The 15693-nt window shown below is 32.2% G+C and overlaps 1 protein-coding gene across 5 annotated transcripts in view; it reads right to left on the bottom strand.

Annotated features, from left to right (window-relative positions):
* GLS (glutaminase) overlaps positions 1 to 15693 on the bottom strand; it is an 86500-nt gene that overhangs the window by 36876 nt on the left and 33931 nt on the right. For 4 of the 5 annotated variants that reach the window (XM_045034150.1, XM_023259560.2, XM_023259558.2 and 1 more), the window contains exons 8-12: positions 7651 to 7683; positions 7498 to 7556; positions 4292 to 4358; positions 3672 to 3722; positions 845 to 1021 (exon numbers count right to left, since the gene is read on the bottom strand). In XM_045034150.1, the coding sequence (XP_044890085.1) occupies positions 845 to 1021; positions 3672 to 3722; positions 4292 to 4358; positions 7498 to 7556; positions 7651 to 7683 (387 nt within the window). Of the gene's footprint in view, positions 1 to 844; positions 1022 to 3671; positions 3723 to 4291; positions 4359 to 7497; positions 7557 to 7650; positions 7684 to 9046; positions 9097 to 10844; positions 10971 to 15693 lie in introns of those variants that run through there. The other variant, XM_045034151.1, reaches the window with a different exon arrangement.

Below are 15693 nucleotides of genomic sequence, written 5' to 3'. Positions count from 1 at the left end.
TCATTAACACATGACCCTTATTTGCATCCCAGGTTAAAAAAACCACAAAACAGTAATTTACAAGACAATCCAGATAATCTGAACACTAAATATTTTGATATTAAAAATGAAAAAATTTTTTTCAAATATAATAATGGTGCTATGTTTGTTCATTTGTTTTCTAAAAAGTCCTTATCATTTAGAATTACACACTCAACTACATGGCAAGAATTGGAAATAAAGATAAACTGGTAAGGTACTAATAACTATTGAAGTTGAGTAGTGGATAACATTAAATGCATCTAGTTTTCTGTTCTAAAATTTTCAAATAAAAAAAATTTGTAGGGCATTATATCTTGACATAAGCAGAATGAGGTAAGAAAGTCCATATTTCACAGGTGTACACAAATGTTCAAAAATGCACAAGAGAGCTTTAAGAGTATATTTTTGTTAACTTAATATACTTTAAGTGCTTTAAAATATCTATGATTATAACCAAAGGTGTTAAACATCCCAATTATGCGCTCCTTCTGAACTTAAGGAGCTTTTGAGGTATGTAATCACCATAAGGCTTAGTTATATTAATAAGAAATAGTAGAGAAAGTCTGTACTAACCTTGCACACTGGAATGCCTTACAAGTAGAAGTGATGAGGTTTTATAAATTAAACTCCAACTTCTTAAGAATATCGGGTAGCCTGCTTAACTCTATTCCTTAACAAGTCTGTAACAAATTAACCTTAAAAACAAGTCTCTCTCTCAAAAATTAATGTGCAGGTTTAGAACCAAAGTTCAAACTGTATTTTTAAAAGAACTAGTCCAGACTAGTTTCTTGCAGTAGAAAATTAAGATTAAACAATTACTTACATGGAAAGCAAACTGCCCGGAGAAATCATACATGCCACAGGAATGCATCAAACTCAGTGTATTTCGAACTGCTTCAGGGCTCAGTACTCTCTCACCAGTAATTGGACAGAAACCACCATTAGCCAGTGTTGCAGCCATCACACTGGCTGATTCACAAGTTACTTCAATGGAGCATAGCTAGAAGGAAGAAAAAACTGAATTCTGAAAATTTAGGTTGACATTATTTTCTGTACTACAATTGACTTCTAAGAAAATATATTTCATCTGGTAGTTCATACAGATCTGAAATCTTTCCTTCAAGGGGATTATTTTAATATAACTTGATAACATTCCAAAGATTTAAATTTGAACAAATTTCAAGCCCCTTTAAGGTTTATCCTGATTTGCCCAGTTATCGAGTCTTTTATAATGGCAAAACCAGGATAGGAAGAGCCAGCCCCTAAGCATAAAGATCTATAATGGTCCCAAGTGATATTCAAAGTTGCTTAAATATTAATGCTTTCTGTAGGATATACAAACATAATTATTTTTAAATTGAAAGGAAAAGGAGCCGTGATATATTTTTAACACAAAGCAACATACATTAGTATTATGATAGATAGCATTTACATTAGAAATTGCTACTTTAGGAAAAAAAGATGCTAAAATGACTGACATTTTCACTATAACAAAGCTCAGCATTCCTACGTAGTAACATGCAAAAAATTAAGGAATGGAAACCAAGATAGCACTAGCCTGGATACTCTGAGTGCCTAAGTCAAAATACTACCTTTTAAACCACTTATTAATATTTAAATATTTATTTGATATTGACTATGGGTGCTGGACAGAATATACTGAATAAATAAAAGCAAAGTCCAGGCAGAGTACAGTACAGTATTTAAAAATAATCAAAATAATGGAAATAAGTTTACCACAGCAAACCCAAATTTATCCATAAAACAGAAATAATAAATAAGCTCCATTTTACTTTTCATTAACAGCAATCCAAACTAGGGGGCAGGGTGTGTATGGGGAGGTGGGGGAGGAAGTAGATGAGAAAGAAGATGGGAAGGGGGAGCAGGAAGAAAAGGCTGAGTTACCAACTTGCAATCTTTCCTTACTAATTTTTCAAGATTCCACAAGAGACAAAGGGGTTTGGAAAGAGCAAGAAGGAAAACTTATAAGCTACAGTGCATTAGGAAACTGACTGGGAGCCACTTTTTCACTGACTTTCACTTTTGCTTGTTTATATTAAAACCTCTTCCTTATTTCTCCAAAACTACAGAACCTAATCACTATACTGACCCAGATAGCAAAGACTTATGTAGATGTAATCATGAAATGCTTTCTAAAAGAAGTTAAAATTTAAACTCCAATGATCATTTCCTAACTTATACTTAGTATTAACTGGAATTTTGTTTGTCATATGATATATATACCAAATTTGACAAATCCCAATTTAACAGTACTTTTCTGATACCCTGATCAGATGTTCAATTACATGCAGCCCTTCTCCAAAAAAGTAAGGCTTCTATTCTACGGCTTTCTCTTGATTTTTACCCTGAAGTGCAGAAATTTCATAGTAGATTAGTAGCACCTAGGCTATAACAGCTAAAGTGTATATACCGAAGGAAAACAAACATTAACGTATGGAAGAAATAAAAATAAATGACATTATTATTTTATAGAACACCTTACAGCTTCAAAGGAATTTGACACATATCATTTCATGTTATCTTCAAGATAATGCAGACAGTTAGGTTTAGCATATGCTACACATAATGAAATTAGGTCTAAGTTACTGAAGTTATGTCACATGGCTAAAAAATGGCCAGATTAGACCTTGATTTTATACTGACAGTCTGGATTCTCAATTCACAGTTCCTCACGTTGGAAGGTGACAAACTGTCATCAAAATCTACATTATCAACCCCCCTTACATATTTTTTAACATTACTACAAAATTGAAATTAAAGCACCTTAAAAAGTAAAGGCAGGCAAAAGTAAGATTAACTAGAAATCAATAATAATTAATTTACTATTTAGCTTGATATTACAGCCCATTGATATTAGCACCGATGGTATTAAATCTGTAGAAATGAACTGAACTGAAAATACAGGGAGAAAAGAGAGTTATCGGGGAAGGCTCTCTAAAACTGAGTTCTATAATCACAGCAGATTATGTGAGTGGCCCACTCAGGAATGTGGAGAAACTATACTAAGTTAGAAAAAAAACACCACAGGGGTGCCTGGGTGGCTCAATCGGTTGGGTGGCAGACTTCGGCTCAGGTCATGACCTCACAGTTCGTGAGTTTGAGCCCCACGTCAGGCTCTGTGCTGACAGTTCAGAGCCTGGAGCCTGCTTCAGATTCTGTGTGTTTCCCTCTCTCTGCTCCTCCTCTCCTCATGCTCTCTCTCGAAAATAAACATTAAAAAACACACCAAAAAAGCATCATATGACTTTGCAGAAATGAATTAAACCAACTGAGAAACTGCTACTTTAAAATGCTGAATATGAACACTCCAATGAAGAAACAAACAAATCCTCAAAACAAAACTTAAAAGCTAAGAAATCAGCTTAGTTTTTAATAAGGACAAACCAATTTCTGGAATTATATACCATTTTTGATACTTCTTAAAGTAAAAAACATTCCTTATTACATTCTAAGGCATGATTTTTAGGAGGAAAAAAACATGAGAATGCCTTTCATGAGGACTCTTTTTAGAAGGGGAGTGGTAAATATATTTTATCTTAATCTAGAGCCATGATTTCAGAGACATCTATACTCTGCACAGTGTGACACATCCATTTATATACATAACTCATAGAGTTGAAGTAAATTACCTGGAAATAGAAGTCTAATATACCAACCATGTCTGTGCCTTCTGGAAAACACTGAAAAAATAGAAAGGCAATTAAAAACAAGAATATATGCACATAAGTAAGAGACACATAAAGACTAAATTTAAAATGTATACAAATGTCTCGTATTAACTGGTAACAAAATAGCATATAACCTATAAAAAGGCTTACAACCCTTTTTACATGAAATAATAAAGAACAATAAAGCAAAACTACATTACATACAGATTTCTAGATACTAGTTTAACAATGATAAACTGATTCATAATTCATAAAGCAAGTTACTGGACCACCCACTTAAAATTTAAAAACCAAATGTAATCAATAATAGTCTGGCATCACACTTTCAGAAAAATGGGCTAATCCTTAAGAAAAACTTGCATCAATGTAATTAGTAAAATATCTGAATACTGCCAGATATTAAATTGATTTAATATTAACATTTTGAAACGACTAACTCAAGAGCATTTTGCAAAAACTTCTAAACATTAAATAGTAATAGACAGTTACTTAAAACCTATTGTTGAGTTTTTAGCATACATGTTTACATATTTTATTAAATAAAACAATCATTTGAAATAGAAACAAAAAAATTCAAGAACCTTTTTTTCTTTTAGGTAATATCCTATTGCAAAATTTCGATCTCCACTTTCTCTTTCAGACTGAAACCTAGAAGGAAAAAAATTGCTCTATTTACTTATTTTCTATAAAAGTATGATTGTCCTGTAGTGTAACTGTATAGCAAAGTATAGTATAAAGAACACTGACCTAAGAGTCAGGACTGCTGGGTTTCAATCCCAGTTCTGTCAATAGGCTAGCTATGTGGTTTTTGGGGAAGTCATTTAATTGACAATTCTTTCAGTCTTAATTTTCTCAGCTGTGAAAGGACTGAAATGGGTTAGGCCCTTTCTAATCTTCATATTTTGTGAATAAAGAAGCTAATTTTAAAATTACCAAGTATTCCACCATTAAAAAATACACTAAGAAACTGCAGAATCTCCTGGGTCCTCCAAAAGTACAATAATCAATTCCAACTGCAGGAATCCATGGAAATTTCACTAAAGGAAGGACACATGAAATGGGCCTTTCAGCATTTGTTGGATTAACAGATTTCAGGGGGAAGCCTAGGCAGTGGCAAATCCCATGTAGCATGAACAAAGTTATAAAAGTATAGAAGACAGGACTGCACTGAAGAATGGTGTATGTTCTGATGTATCTGAGAAATAGGGTTCATGGAGAAGAGTGGAGAACCATCAAACTAACAAAGGAGACTGGGACCACATTATTATCAAGACTGATAAATGTAAAAATGGCTCCTGATGGCATACCAAATGAAAGCTTGAAGGCTTTCCATCAAATTACCTTGTTGAGACCTACATTTTAGAAGGATAACTCTGACATCAGTCTGGGAAAGGGGAAAAAGAAAGGATGACTTATGTTATTAGGAAACCGAAGTAATAAAAGCCATAGAAAGCCTGAACTTAGGTAGTGGTGACAGGAATGGAAGGAGAGCTATGATCAAACATGAGAGCACTTCGGCAAGTCTTTCAACCTAATGGGAAAAAGGGGGAATGGTGAATGAAGTCTGATACAAAAGTCTAGATTTTTAATCCAGTCGACTGAAAGGACAGTGATATCAACTGACGTGGGGATCCATGAAGCAAAGAGTAGTGTGAGAAGAAAGAGAATGAGTTTTAATTTAGACAGATTTAACTTGCGTGCAAGCATCCATAAGGCTGCTGACAAAAGAGGAACTGTGGGTGACAGACACTCTGTATTATCAATCACAAGGTGTGTGTGGGGGGTGGGGAGAGTCTCTCCTAACTATACATTTTAATGTTTCTATGGTTAGAAAAACAATGTTGGATATGTGGATATGAAAAAGCTCTTGAAAATAAACTTGTCAACTTGCCATACCTTAAAAAAAAAAAAAAAAACCTCAACATGGTGTACATAAAGAACTAACTGCTTAGCAATGATCACAGTGCCTAGCATATAGTTCTGTTCACCAAACACTATCAAGTGGCTATTATCTGCTGGATAACAGGAATACAAAAATGAATTGGAAGACATTTCTACCCAGGTCTAAAGGAAGTCAGAGTCTTATGGTGGTGATGAGGCAGTGAGACATAGAGTAAGCTCAATTAAATATGGTAATATAATAGCACAGAAGAGAGGTGAGATGAGATTCATGAAAAACTTCTTAGAAAGATACTTAAATTGATGAATAAAAGTTGGTAGAGCAGACAACCTGAAAATTTTTGTTTCCTGAAACGTGAAGTACAAAGTATCACCTATTTAGTATTCATGCCAAAACCGTTTCAGCTTTATGTAACCACAAGGAAACAACCAGACCTATTCAAAATGTGGAATATCCACTATAGCCCATGGGCCAGATGTAGCCTGCTGCCTGTTTTTATAAATAAAGTTTCTTGAAACACAACCTCATATTGTCCATGGCTGCATTCCTACCGAAACAGTAGAAATGGGTAGTTGCAACCAGAGTCCATATGGCCCACAAGTCTGAAAAATTTACTATCTGGTCCTTCACAGAGAAAGTTAGTTAATTCCTGCTTTGTAAAACAAGTGGTTGGCACTCTTCAAAGAAAGCCACTTAATAAAATTTTATAAAGCAAAGGTGTAGGGCAAGAAGACTCTTCTATTTTAAAAAAGCAGAAGAGACATAAATGTAATGTGCAAACCTTGCTTAATAGGAAGCAAAGGTCATAAAAGGCTTTTAGGGGGTGGACAGTTGGTACATTTATGTATTAATGACATCTTACGATTAATGTTAGTGATCTTAATGTTAATGTTAATGTGTTGATGGTACTGTGGTTATGTAGGAGAATGTCCTTATCTCAGAATATACATGTTGAGTTATTTATGGGTGAAGTGTTGAGATGTCTACAACTTTATTTCTATCAGTTCAGAGAAAAAAAATGTATATTTACATATGTGTGTGTGTGTGTGTGTGTGTGTGTAGAAATACACATGTTTTAAACAGTTATCTAAAAAAAGAGGTTGAGGGAAAGCCAATGAGACAAAAATATTAATCAGAAAATATAAGTGAAAGATATCCAGATATTCATTGCTTACTCCTTCAACTTTTCTACAGACTGGCAAATTTCAAAATAAAAAACTGGGGTTAAAATCAAGTTAGCCAGGCAGAGAGATTTAGAGAGGTAAGACAGGTATTACAGGCAAAAAGAAAATTGAATAACTTTCAGTAATTTAAGGGAAAGTTGGGTCCCTTCTAACTTTATACCCACAAGAAGTTTATCCAACCTATATAAAGCATTTAAGTGTTCTCTCAGGTAATTCAGAAATAATTCATTTCCCTTTAATGACGAAATTTTAAGTAATTATTTATTAGCTGAAGTAAGCCCTAGGACCAAACCAGATTAATTCTAAATACACTATGTATTATATATGTAGAGAAAGGGGAGAGGTTGGGGGGGGGGGGGTGGGGACAAAACAGCATTTAAAATAGAATTCTATAGGGGTCCCTGGGTGGCTCAGTTGGTTAAGTGTCCGATTTCAGCTCCGGTCATGATCTCGCGGTTCATGAGTTCGAGCTCCATGTCGGGCTCTGTGCTGACAGCTCAGAGCCTGGAGCCTGCTTCAGATTCTGTCTGTCGGTCTGTCTGTCTGTCTGTCTCTCTCTCCCCCTCCCTTGCTCATGCTCTGTCCCTCAAAAATCAATAAACATTTTAAAACAATGTTTAATAGAATTCTATACTCTAGATATTTTTGTTAATTTAAAGAGGACTGGCCCATTATAAAAACCTAAGTCAAAAATTAGACTCACGTTGCATTACTGAATCCAACGTATTCATTGCCAGCCATCTTATTCAAAAACTGCATCACCTATAAACCAGAATTAGAAAGTATCAGTAATTAAAAAACAAGTATTTAAGGAATATAAATAAAGCATGAAAACTGAATTCTACATTGCACTTACATAGTCAAATTTTTCAGCATTATTCACTCCTTGCTGCAAAGAAATGAGATAAATATGTTAATACAGGCATCACTACAGTTTAAGTTTTAACTGAGTATAATTATCAAAATTTCAAACTGCTATCATAATTAATATACTGTACATTAGTACTTTTAAATCTAGGAAATACTTCTAAAATAATTCAATATTTACATAAACTTTTTACATGTTCTTTTATTAATACCAATATGTTGACAATGGGTCTGAATTACAAAGGGAATGCTTTATTTTAAGTATAAGCTTTACCCAACCCAAAGTTACAGAATTTTAGTTACCCCATATTCCCTTATCTTTCATGACAACACATAATCTGCTAGAACATACGTTATTTAATTTCATATTTTAAAAAAACTTAAAATAAAGTTTCACCCTTAGAAAAGAGTTGAGTATAAATTATGGTTTTCAAGTAAGAACAATCTACTCATATTTTTAAAATAACCTCAAACCAGTATTAGAGTTAGGAAGATGAGTTATGTTGCAAAACTAAACTAATCTTTTATAATTCTATATATGCAAACATCCTGCATACATTTTGCTAGTATAAAGAAAGCTCTACCTTTTGTATCTCATTTGTTTTAACAATATGTGAACTAAAAATATATATATTTCATAGCCTCTAAACAATTAGCTACATTTGAATTTAGCATTATGCCAATTCAGAGCATGGAAGATGTATTGTTTCATCACTTCTATTTCTGACATGTTAGCTACTGCAAATGTCAATAGGAAAAACCTATGTAATGTAGATCAGTTCAAGTAGCCAAATGGTTTCATTTTTACCTCGGCGAAGTTTACAAAGCAGTAAGATGTAGATCTGAAATCAAACGTATTAATTGGTGATATGCACCCAATAGAAACAATACATCTCTAATTTTTAAAACAGGTTTAAAATAATTTGACAACTAAAATTTTAAAACAAAGATTTTAAACTTTACCCTAAAAATTCCAAAACATTACACTTTAAAATTTGATTATGATGGGGAAAACCTGTACCAGAGAATTATTTAACTGAATAAAGCCAGGTTCATTCTCCACTTTACAAGTGGATTAAGATCTGGCTGATAATCTGTGAAACCTTACAGATCAACTTATTTACCAAAGAATGTCAATCACATATACAATCAGTAGCTGAAAAGAACACCACACTATTTCATCAAAATTAGGCATTAACAAAACTTAAACAAGATAATGATGGATAATTTAGCTACAGCCATATTGTAATCACTATCTATGTATTTTCTCTAAAGTGCCCTTTGACATATTTTAATTTTTCTTTCCTTATAATACACCAGAACTCAAAATGTAGAAATGTAACTCCAAAGCTGTTCAATGAAAAATAATTAAAAGAAGAAATTACCAACTTCATTGAACTGTTGCAGTTGTCAAAATATTCCATAGATCCTAATGCTGTAAAATATGTAACAACATTTAAACCACAAAAACCTTTTTAACCTTAGAAAACGCACAAAAAAAAAAAAAAAAAAAAAACAACTCTTTTGGAAAAGGATGTCAGCATTTGCATTGGGATGTTACATGGATAATTACCATTATACAATTAATCAATGTAAAATAAACAAGTTATACTGAACTTCCATTCTCTGACCTAAACTGTGCCCTACAGAACAAATACAAATTTTCTTTATTAAGCTGTCATGTTTAATAAAAAGAAAAAAAACCTGTTTCAACTCTAGACTATGGTCACAAGCTTGACCTACTTTGTAGCTTACTAAATTAAAGCATAATTAAAATTGTTTTGCTTCTAAGCTATTTTTTAAAAAACTGATATTTACCATTGTCAATCACATAACCTTTTGGATAAACTACTTGAAATGTTCTAGGCAGATTATATAAAAACACACAAAATAAACTAACTGATTTTGTTGACCCAAGAAAGTCTTTCCCCAAAATTTCCCCATTTAAATGTAAAAGCACTTGTTTAATGTTTGTTCTTACTATCTACACTGAAAATAGTATTTTACTTAAGTCAACAAAATATATTTGCCCCTGTATCTCTTGGAAAGATTTCATGTACCCCAGGAATATATGGGATCTAATAATCATTATAAAATGTCAAGTTATTTTAATTTCAAAAAAATAACAGTAGAAAGTTTATTTGTAAAAATGTTAGAAAAAATACACATACACGTACAAAATAGAGTAAACCCCCTAAAAGCAAATATACAAACTGTAAAAATAAAATCCATCATCATCTAGTAGTGGGGTACAGAGAAGTGGAGGACAAGATACTATGAAAATTAGAAGCCAGGAATGGGTACATAGGGGCTAGTTACACTATGTTTATTTTGAGTATGTTTGAAATTTTTCATAAAAAGTTAAAGAAAAAATGTTTATTTATTAATAATGTCCCATGTTAATTTACAAAACTTATTTTAGAATATTCTTTTCTCTTTGAAATAGTAATTGATTTTTAATTAGTTCATGTATAAGTGGATATTTTCTATTGCTAGAATAAAGAGATTCTCTTCCTATTTAAAATTTTTACAGAGGTAGGAGTTGAGAAATCTTGCTGACAACAGATGAGTAGATAGAAATAGGAAAGGTTTTGTTACAGCGATATCACTCAATTCTTTTACATATCTATATTACATGTAAAAGTCACACAGCAATCCATCCTTAAAATTTACACTTAATGTTCTTATTAACTAACAACTTGATTAGATCCTCTGTCCATTTTGTTGAAACCAAAGACCTGGAAACAATCTATATACAAGAGGGCTGTTCCCACTCATTACAATGATTCATGTCCTCAATAACACTGACTCCAATATTTCAAAATGTTCTCTTTCACTGGTGCCCAAGAGGTTTTTAGAACCTGAAAGTGTACCACAGTAAAAATTGGTACAAATGAGAAGTATGTCTTCTTTTGAAAAATGGGAGGAAATATGGACCAAAGGCAGACTAATTTTAAGAAACACATATATGAAAACTGGAATTTGGAAACTGGTCTTAAAATTATCAATGTCCCTTTATCTCTTGGAAAAAACTTCCCATAACCAGGAATAGGTTTATCCCACTTTTAAATCACTATACAACCAATATTATATATGTTATTTTAATTGTAGAAAAAGCTACAATGCTATATAGGTAAGTACAGCAGGAAAACTTAAAAACTAAATTGGAGAAAATATATTTACCAAATGATTTGCCAAATCCGTTCACCAAATGATTTTTTTTTTTTCCAGTGATAAAAAGTGTTTTTATTAAAGCAAGGGGACAGGACCTATGGACAGAAAGAACTATACTGTGATTGTGAGGAGTGATTGATTATTTACTTTTAAGTTGGGGAAGTAGAGATAAGGAAGTTTCTAAAGTATTTTTCATATGTTAAAGACGACTTCCAGAATCGTGGAGATCAAATGACTTCTAAAAAGCAAACTATAAGGTTTGTCTGAAAAGGGTAGTTAAGTAATCAGATCCTGAGATTAGAAAATTCTAGGAGTTAATTCTTCTGTAAACATACCTATTCTAACTTAAAGAATTTTCATTTCATTGAAGAAAATTTTATGAATGAAAATGTGATAAATAGGCACTGACTTTTTAACACTGGCTATTAAAAGAATTAATATAATTATATTGGAGTTTTTATAACCGTTTTTTACAATATACTCCCGAATTATGTATATTATACATTAAAACACAGGTGAAAACATTACTGTTAATAGGGACATCTGCTAATACGTTTAATATTAACATGACTCATTTGAAGTCAATGCATTAATCAGAGTTATGTGTGAGTAAATCACTTGATTCCATTCATAAAGTATGGAGGTGTAAAAGCCAACTGAAAATTAGAGATCACAGGGGCGCCTGGGTGGCTCAGTCGGTTGAGCGTCTGACTTCAGCTCAGGTCATGATCTCACACTCCGTGAGTTCTAGCCACGCGTCGGGCTCTGTGCTGACAGTTCAGAGCCTGGAGCCTGCTTCGGAGTCTGTGTCTCCCTCTCTCTCTCTGCCCCTCCCCTGCTCATGCTCTGTCTCTCTCTGTCTCAAAAATAAATAAAAACATTAAAAAAAAATTAAAAAAAAAAGAAAATTAGAGATCACAGAGGAAAGAGGCAAAAGAGGTAACTGAAAATGATTTATAGAATACTTTTAATTTAATCTTGCCACAGAAAATGCTTTAAAGCTAAATAATAGTTGGAAGATTTAAAATAGATATTACAGGTAAAAAATGTTCTAAATCTAGTATTATATAGATTAACCCTAAATATAAAGAGAAAAGTGAATTCTGATGTCAATCAACTATCTGCCTTTCATTAAAAAAAACAAAATTCAAACAAACCAACTGATATAAACATGGAGTGAAAAAACAATACCACAATAAAATTATCAAGTCCAAGGCATCATCCAGTACTTCCCAGAGCCACAAACCACCTTAAAAGTATGGCTCACAAGTCCAACAAGTTATTGCTAACATAACTAAACTGAAGCACTACATACATACTAACTAAATTCATCTTATTTTCATGGAGTACAATTAAATTATCTTTTAATAACAGAAAAATCTGATTTTTTAAATTTAAAAAGACTTCTGATTAAAAAAAATCAAGCTTCTTCAAATGACAAAAACTGGAAAGTACCACTAGAATAAAGAGATATACACGCAGAAGACAGTGTAACTTACTATTTCCCTTTAAAGTGAAAAAGCAAAAACAAATAAATATAAAATAAGAAAATAAAATAAAATAGCAGACCTATGGCAATTATCTTTTAGTAGGTTTTCCTCATTTTCCCACCCTAACCCTCAAGTTATTAGAAGATTTAAACTTTTAAACTAAAACTAGTTGAAGTTTTTACCACTGCAAAGAAAAAAATTACATAAATATACAGCTATTTCATCCAGAGTAACTGTGTTCCTTTCAAATTGTTTACTCTTCCCTTTAAATTAAGCAACCATATTATCATTATCAGATAAAACAAATTACATCAAAAAGTATTCCTTTAATTCAGTAGTTACCACAAAGAAAAAGAAAGAATTTACTTTTAAAGTTTTTAAAATTTTGTGCATTTTAAGTACAAAATGACATTTGTTTTTTTTTTTTTTTGAAGGTATTTACCTAGATAGCTTTGTTTAAAATTTTAAATATTGGAGTTTTCTATAAGTTTAGTAGTTAAGAATTTATGCAACAGGTTCCTTCTGTCCAAATCCTCCTTTTTTCCACAATCTGCTAATCCTTTTGAACATTTGCTCTGCCTCTTCCCCCATTTCCTGAGGATCATCTCCAATCCTACAAGGAAAAAATATCAATACTACAAAATTAAGAAATAAAGAGTCTTACTAAAGACTCTACTTAATTTGTGTGTGTGTGTGTGTGTGTGTGTGTGTGTGTGTGTGTGTGTGTGAGAGAGAGAGAGAGAGAGAGAGAGAGAGAGAGAGAGAGAGAGAGAGAGAAGACTAACATGAGGAGAATGTTTTAATAGCACCATAATTGAGTTTAAGTTTGAAAGCAAAAAATAGCCTTAAGGTCATCAACTAAGAGCTAAAAAACAAAATTCACATCTAGTAGCCATGGTAAAATATGCATGCTTTGGATACTCAAATGCAAGCTCCTTGAGAAAAGGTTTAAGTTCCTTTACAGATAGTCGGCACTGACTAATGTCCAAAGAATAACTACATTACCCCCACTAAAAATTAGATGTGACTTTTAAGCCAGTAAGTTATTATTTGTACAAGTTAAAATTAAGAAAATAAAACTTTTCCTTTAGGACAATTTAACAATGCTAGATAAAGACAAAGATGTTATCAAGAGAAACAGCAAACACCTACATTAATTAGTCAGAGTGAATTCTAATGAAGAGTAAACAAACCAGGAGATTTAGCTCAAGCCCAACTCTTCTGCTGTTAGCCCTTATCTAGTTTCAGTTTCCTCATTGCAACTATATAAAGAAGGCTGGACTTGAAGACCCTTGTTTGGCTATGGTTTTGCTAACTCAATTTCGATTACCAATTCATAAATAATTATGTGATCATACAACAACTTGCATAGATCACATACAGATATTTAGAGGAGATCTGAATTCTTTTTAAAAAACAGCCTAAAAAAAAGGTATTACATTCTGGGGCAGTTTTACAAAGATATATAAGGCTTACCCCTCCAAGATTTAGATGAACTTCAATAAAAAAGGAAGAAAGAAAGAAACTTGTGAAACACTTCTAAAAACAAAACAAAAATTCTAAGAAAGTGACCTTAAATATGAACTATACCCCAAAAGCCTTATTTTCAAGTTTGTCAGTAAATTAAAACTGTTTGCATCTTTAAAATCACTGATCAAATTTATAAATACAAGATGACTCAGTTAAATTTTTGCACTGTTGGATACTGAACCACATTTATGTGTATGCATTTTTTTTTTTAACTGTTTCTAAGTGTTCATTAATGTGGCCCAATGTACCGTTCATGGCTCATGACTAAACATAAGTGAAACTAATAAAGTGATGGTGTGATATGACTAGACATGCATTTCTCACATGCAGCGTTTCAGTGTAGTATATATGAAACCCATGAATCAACAGAAGATGTTTAATTGCATGCAGTTAAGGAAGGCTTTTAATTATATACAGATGCCCTTTCCTGAAAATACTATTTGGTGTGCTATGTTAATCTTTCTCCAATGTAAGAGTTCTTAAACTGGGATTCGTGGATCAGCGTCAAAGGGTCTGTGAACTCCCCCAAAGGTTACAGAAAAATCACAGTATGTAAACATTTTTCTGGAAACACTCAAAAAAGGTTTGGAACCATTCTAGTGGTTTTCTCATTAAGCATTAACAAATACATTATACTATCCCAACTCTCCTTACCTCTAAGTTAACTTGTTCAAATCTAAACAATTATTAATTAGACTTTTTCTCATTGCAGTGTTTACTGGATTTCACTGTAAGGGCCCATTTACTCGTGTCTACCTTCTACAAGGTAAGGTACCTGAAGGGAGGGCTGTGCCTAGTACAGGTTTGTATTACAATTTTCTACAATAAACAAATACTATGTTACCTCAAGCTGACAACTTTTACTTAATGTGAAAGTCATGAATAGATATTACAATAGGCAAAATAAAAATTTCCATAGCCTATTAAAATTAGTTACAATAAAAATTAATACTTGGCTATAATATCTACTTCACTAGAGTTACAAAGATTAAGAGGGCCAAAGCTTACAAAGTATTTGCCCTAAAATAACAACTAAACATATATAATTCTTATGATAGTAGTCTTCTATTTTAAAGCCTTTTCTCATGAACATTTAAAATTCATGAAGGAGACGATTTCTAGCATACAAATTAGACATATTTTTATTAACTGGGCCAAGGGCATAATTCATATCCAAACACTCTTTGTGTAACCAGGGTATCACATCCTTACTAATGCATCTACAAAGCCATGTAGTTATGTTTTTTTCGTGCTTGGAAAAGATATGCATAGATTTACTGAAGTATATAAATGTTCCAAACATAAATGAAATATATTTGAATATAAATGAAATTTATAATTAGAAATTAAAAATCTAAATAGTATCACACAACAAAACCATTTTCAAATACTTATTCCAAACAACAACAGAGCTTCCAATTATTAAGGCAAAGTAGACACTAAAACAACTAAAACGTACAATGTAAAACAAAGCATAAGAAAAATAATATAACTTAATAATTGGAATAAGTCTTACTTATTTTAGTTATGATAATAAGCAAAACAAATGAAAGAAGTTCAAATGAAAATTGGAATGTAGCTCTTGAGTAGAAAGGACTTCAGAATATTCAAGGGTAAATGTACTTTGTCTTAACACAAAGTACCAGAACATTTGTTCCTACATATGCTGATGACAAACAGTAAACAGTAAAATGCTTTTAATTGTGTTAACATCTGTTCATTCTCGAAGAGCCAAAAGGAACAGGAATAAAAAAAAATATATCAAAACTTTAGGAAGAAAAACCTCTGTGCCTATTGTTCAGCAGAGACTTCTTTTTGATTTTTGCCAGATCTTCAGG

This window comes from Felis catus, chromosome C1 (assembly GCF_018350175.1).
Source record: "Felis catus isolate Fca126 chromosome C1, F.catus_Fca126_mat1.0, whole genome shotgun sequence".
NCBI classification, from domain to species: Eukaryota; Metazoa; Chordata; class Mammalia; order Carnivora; family Felidae; genus Felis; species Felis catus.
This window is presented reverse-complemented; position numbering and strand designations above follow the sequence as displayed.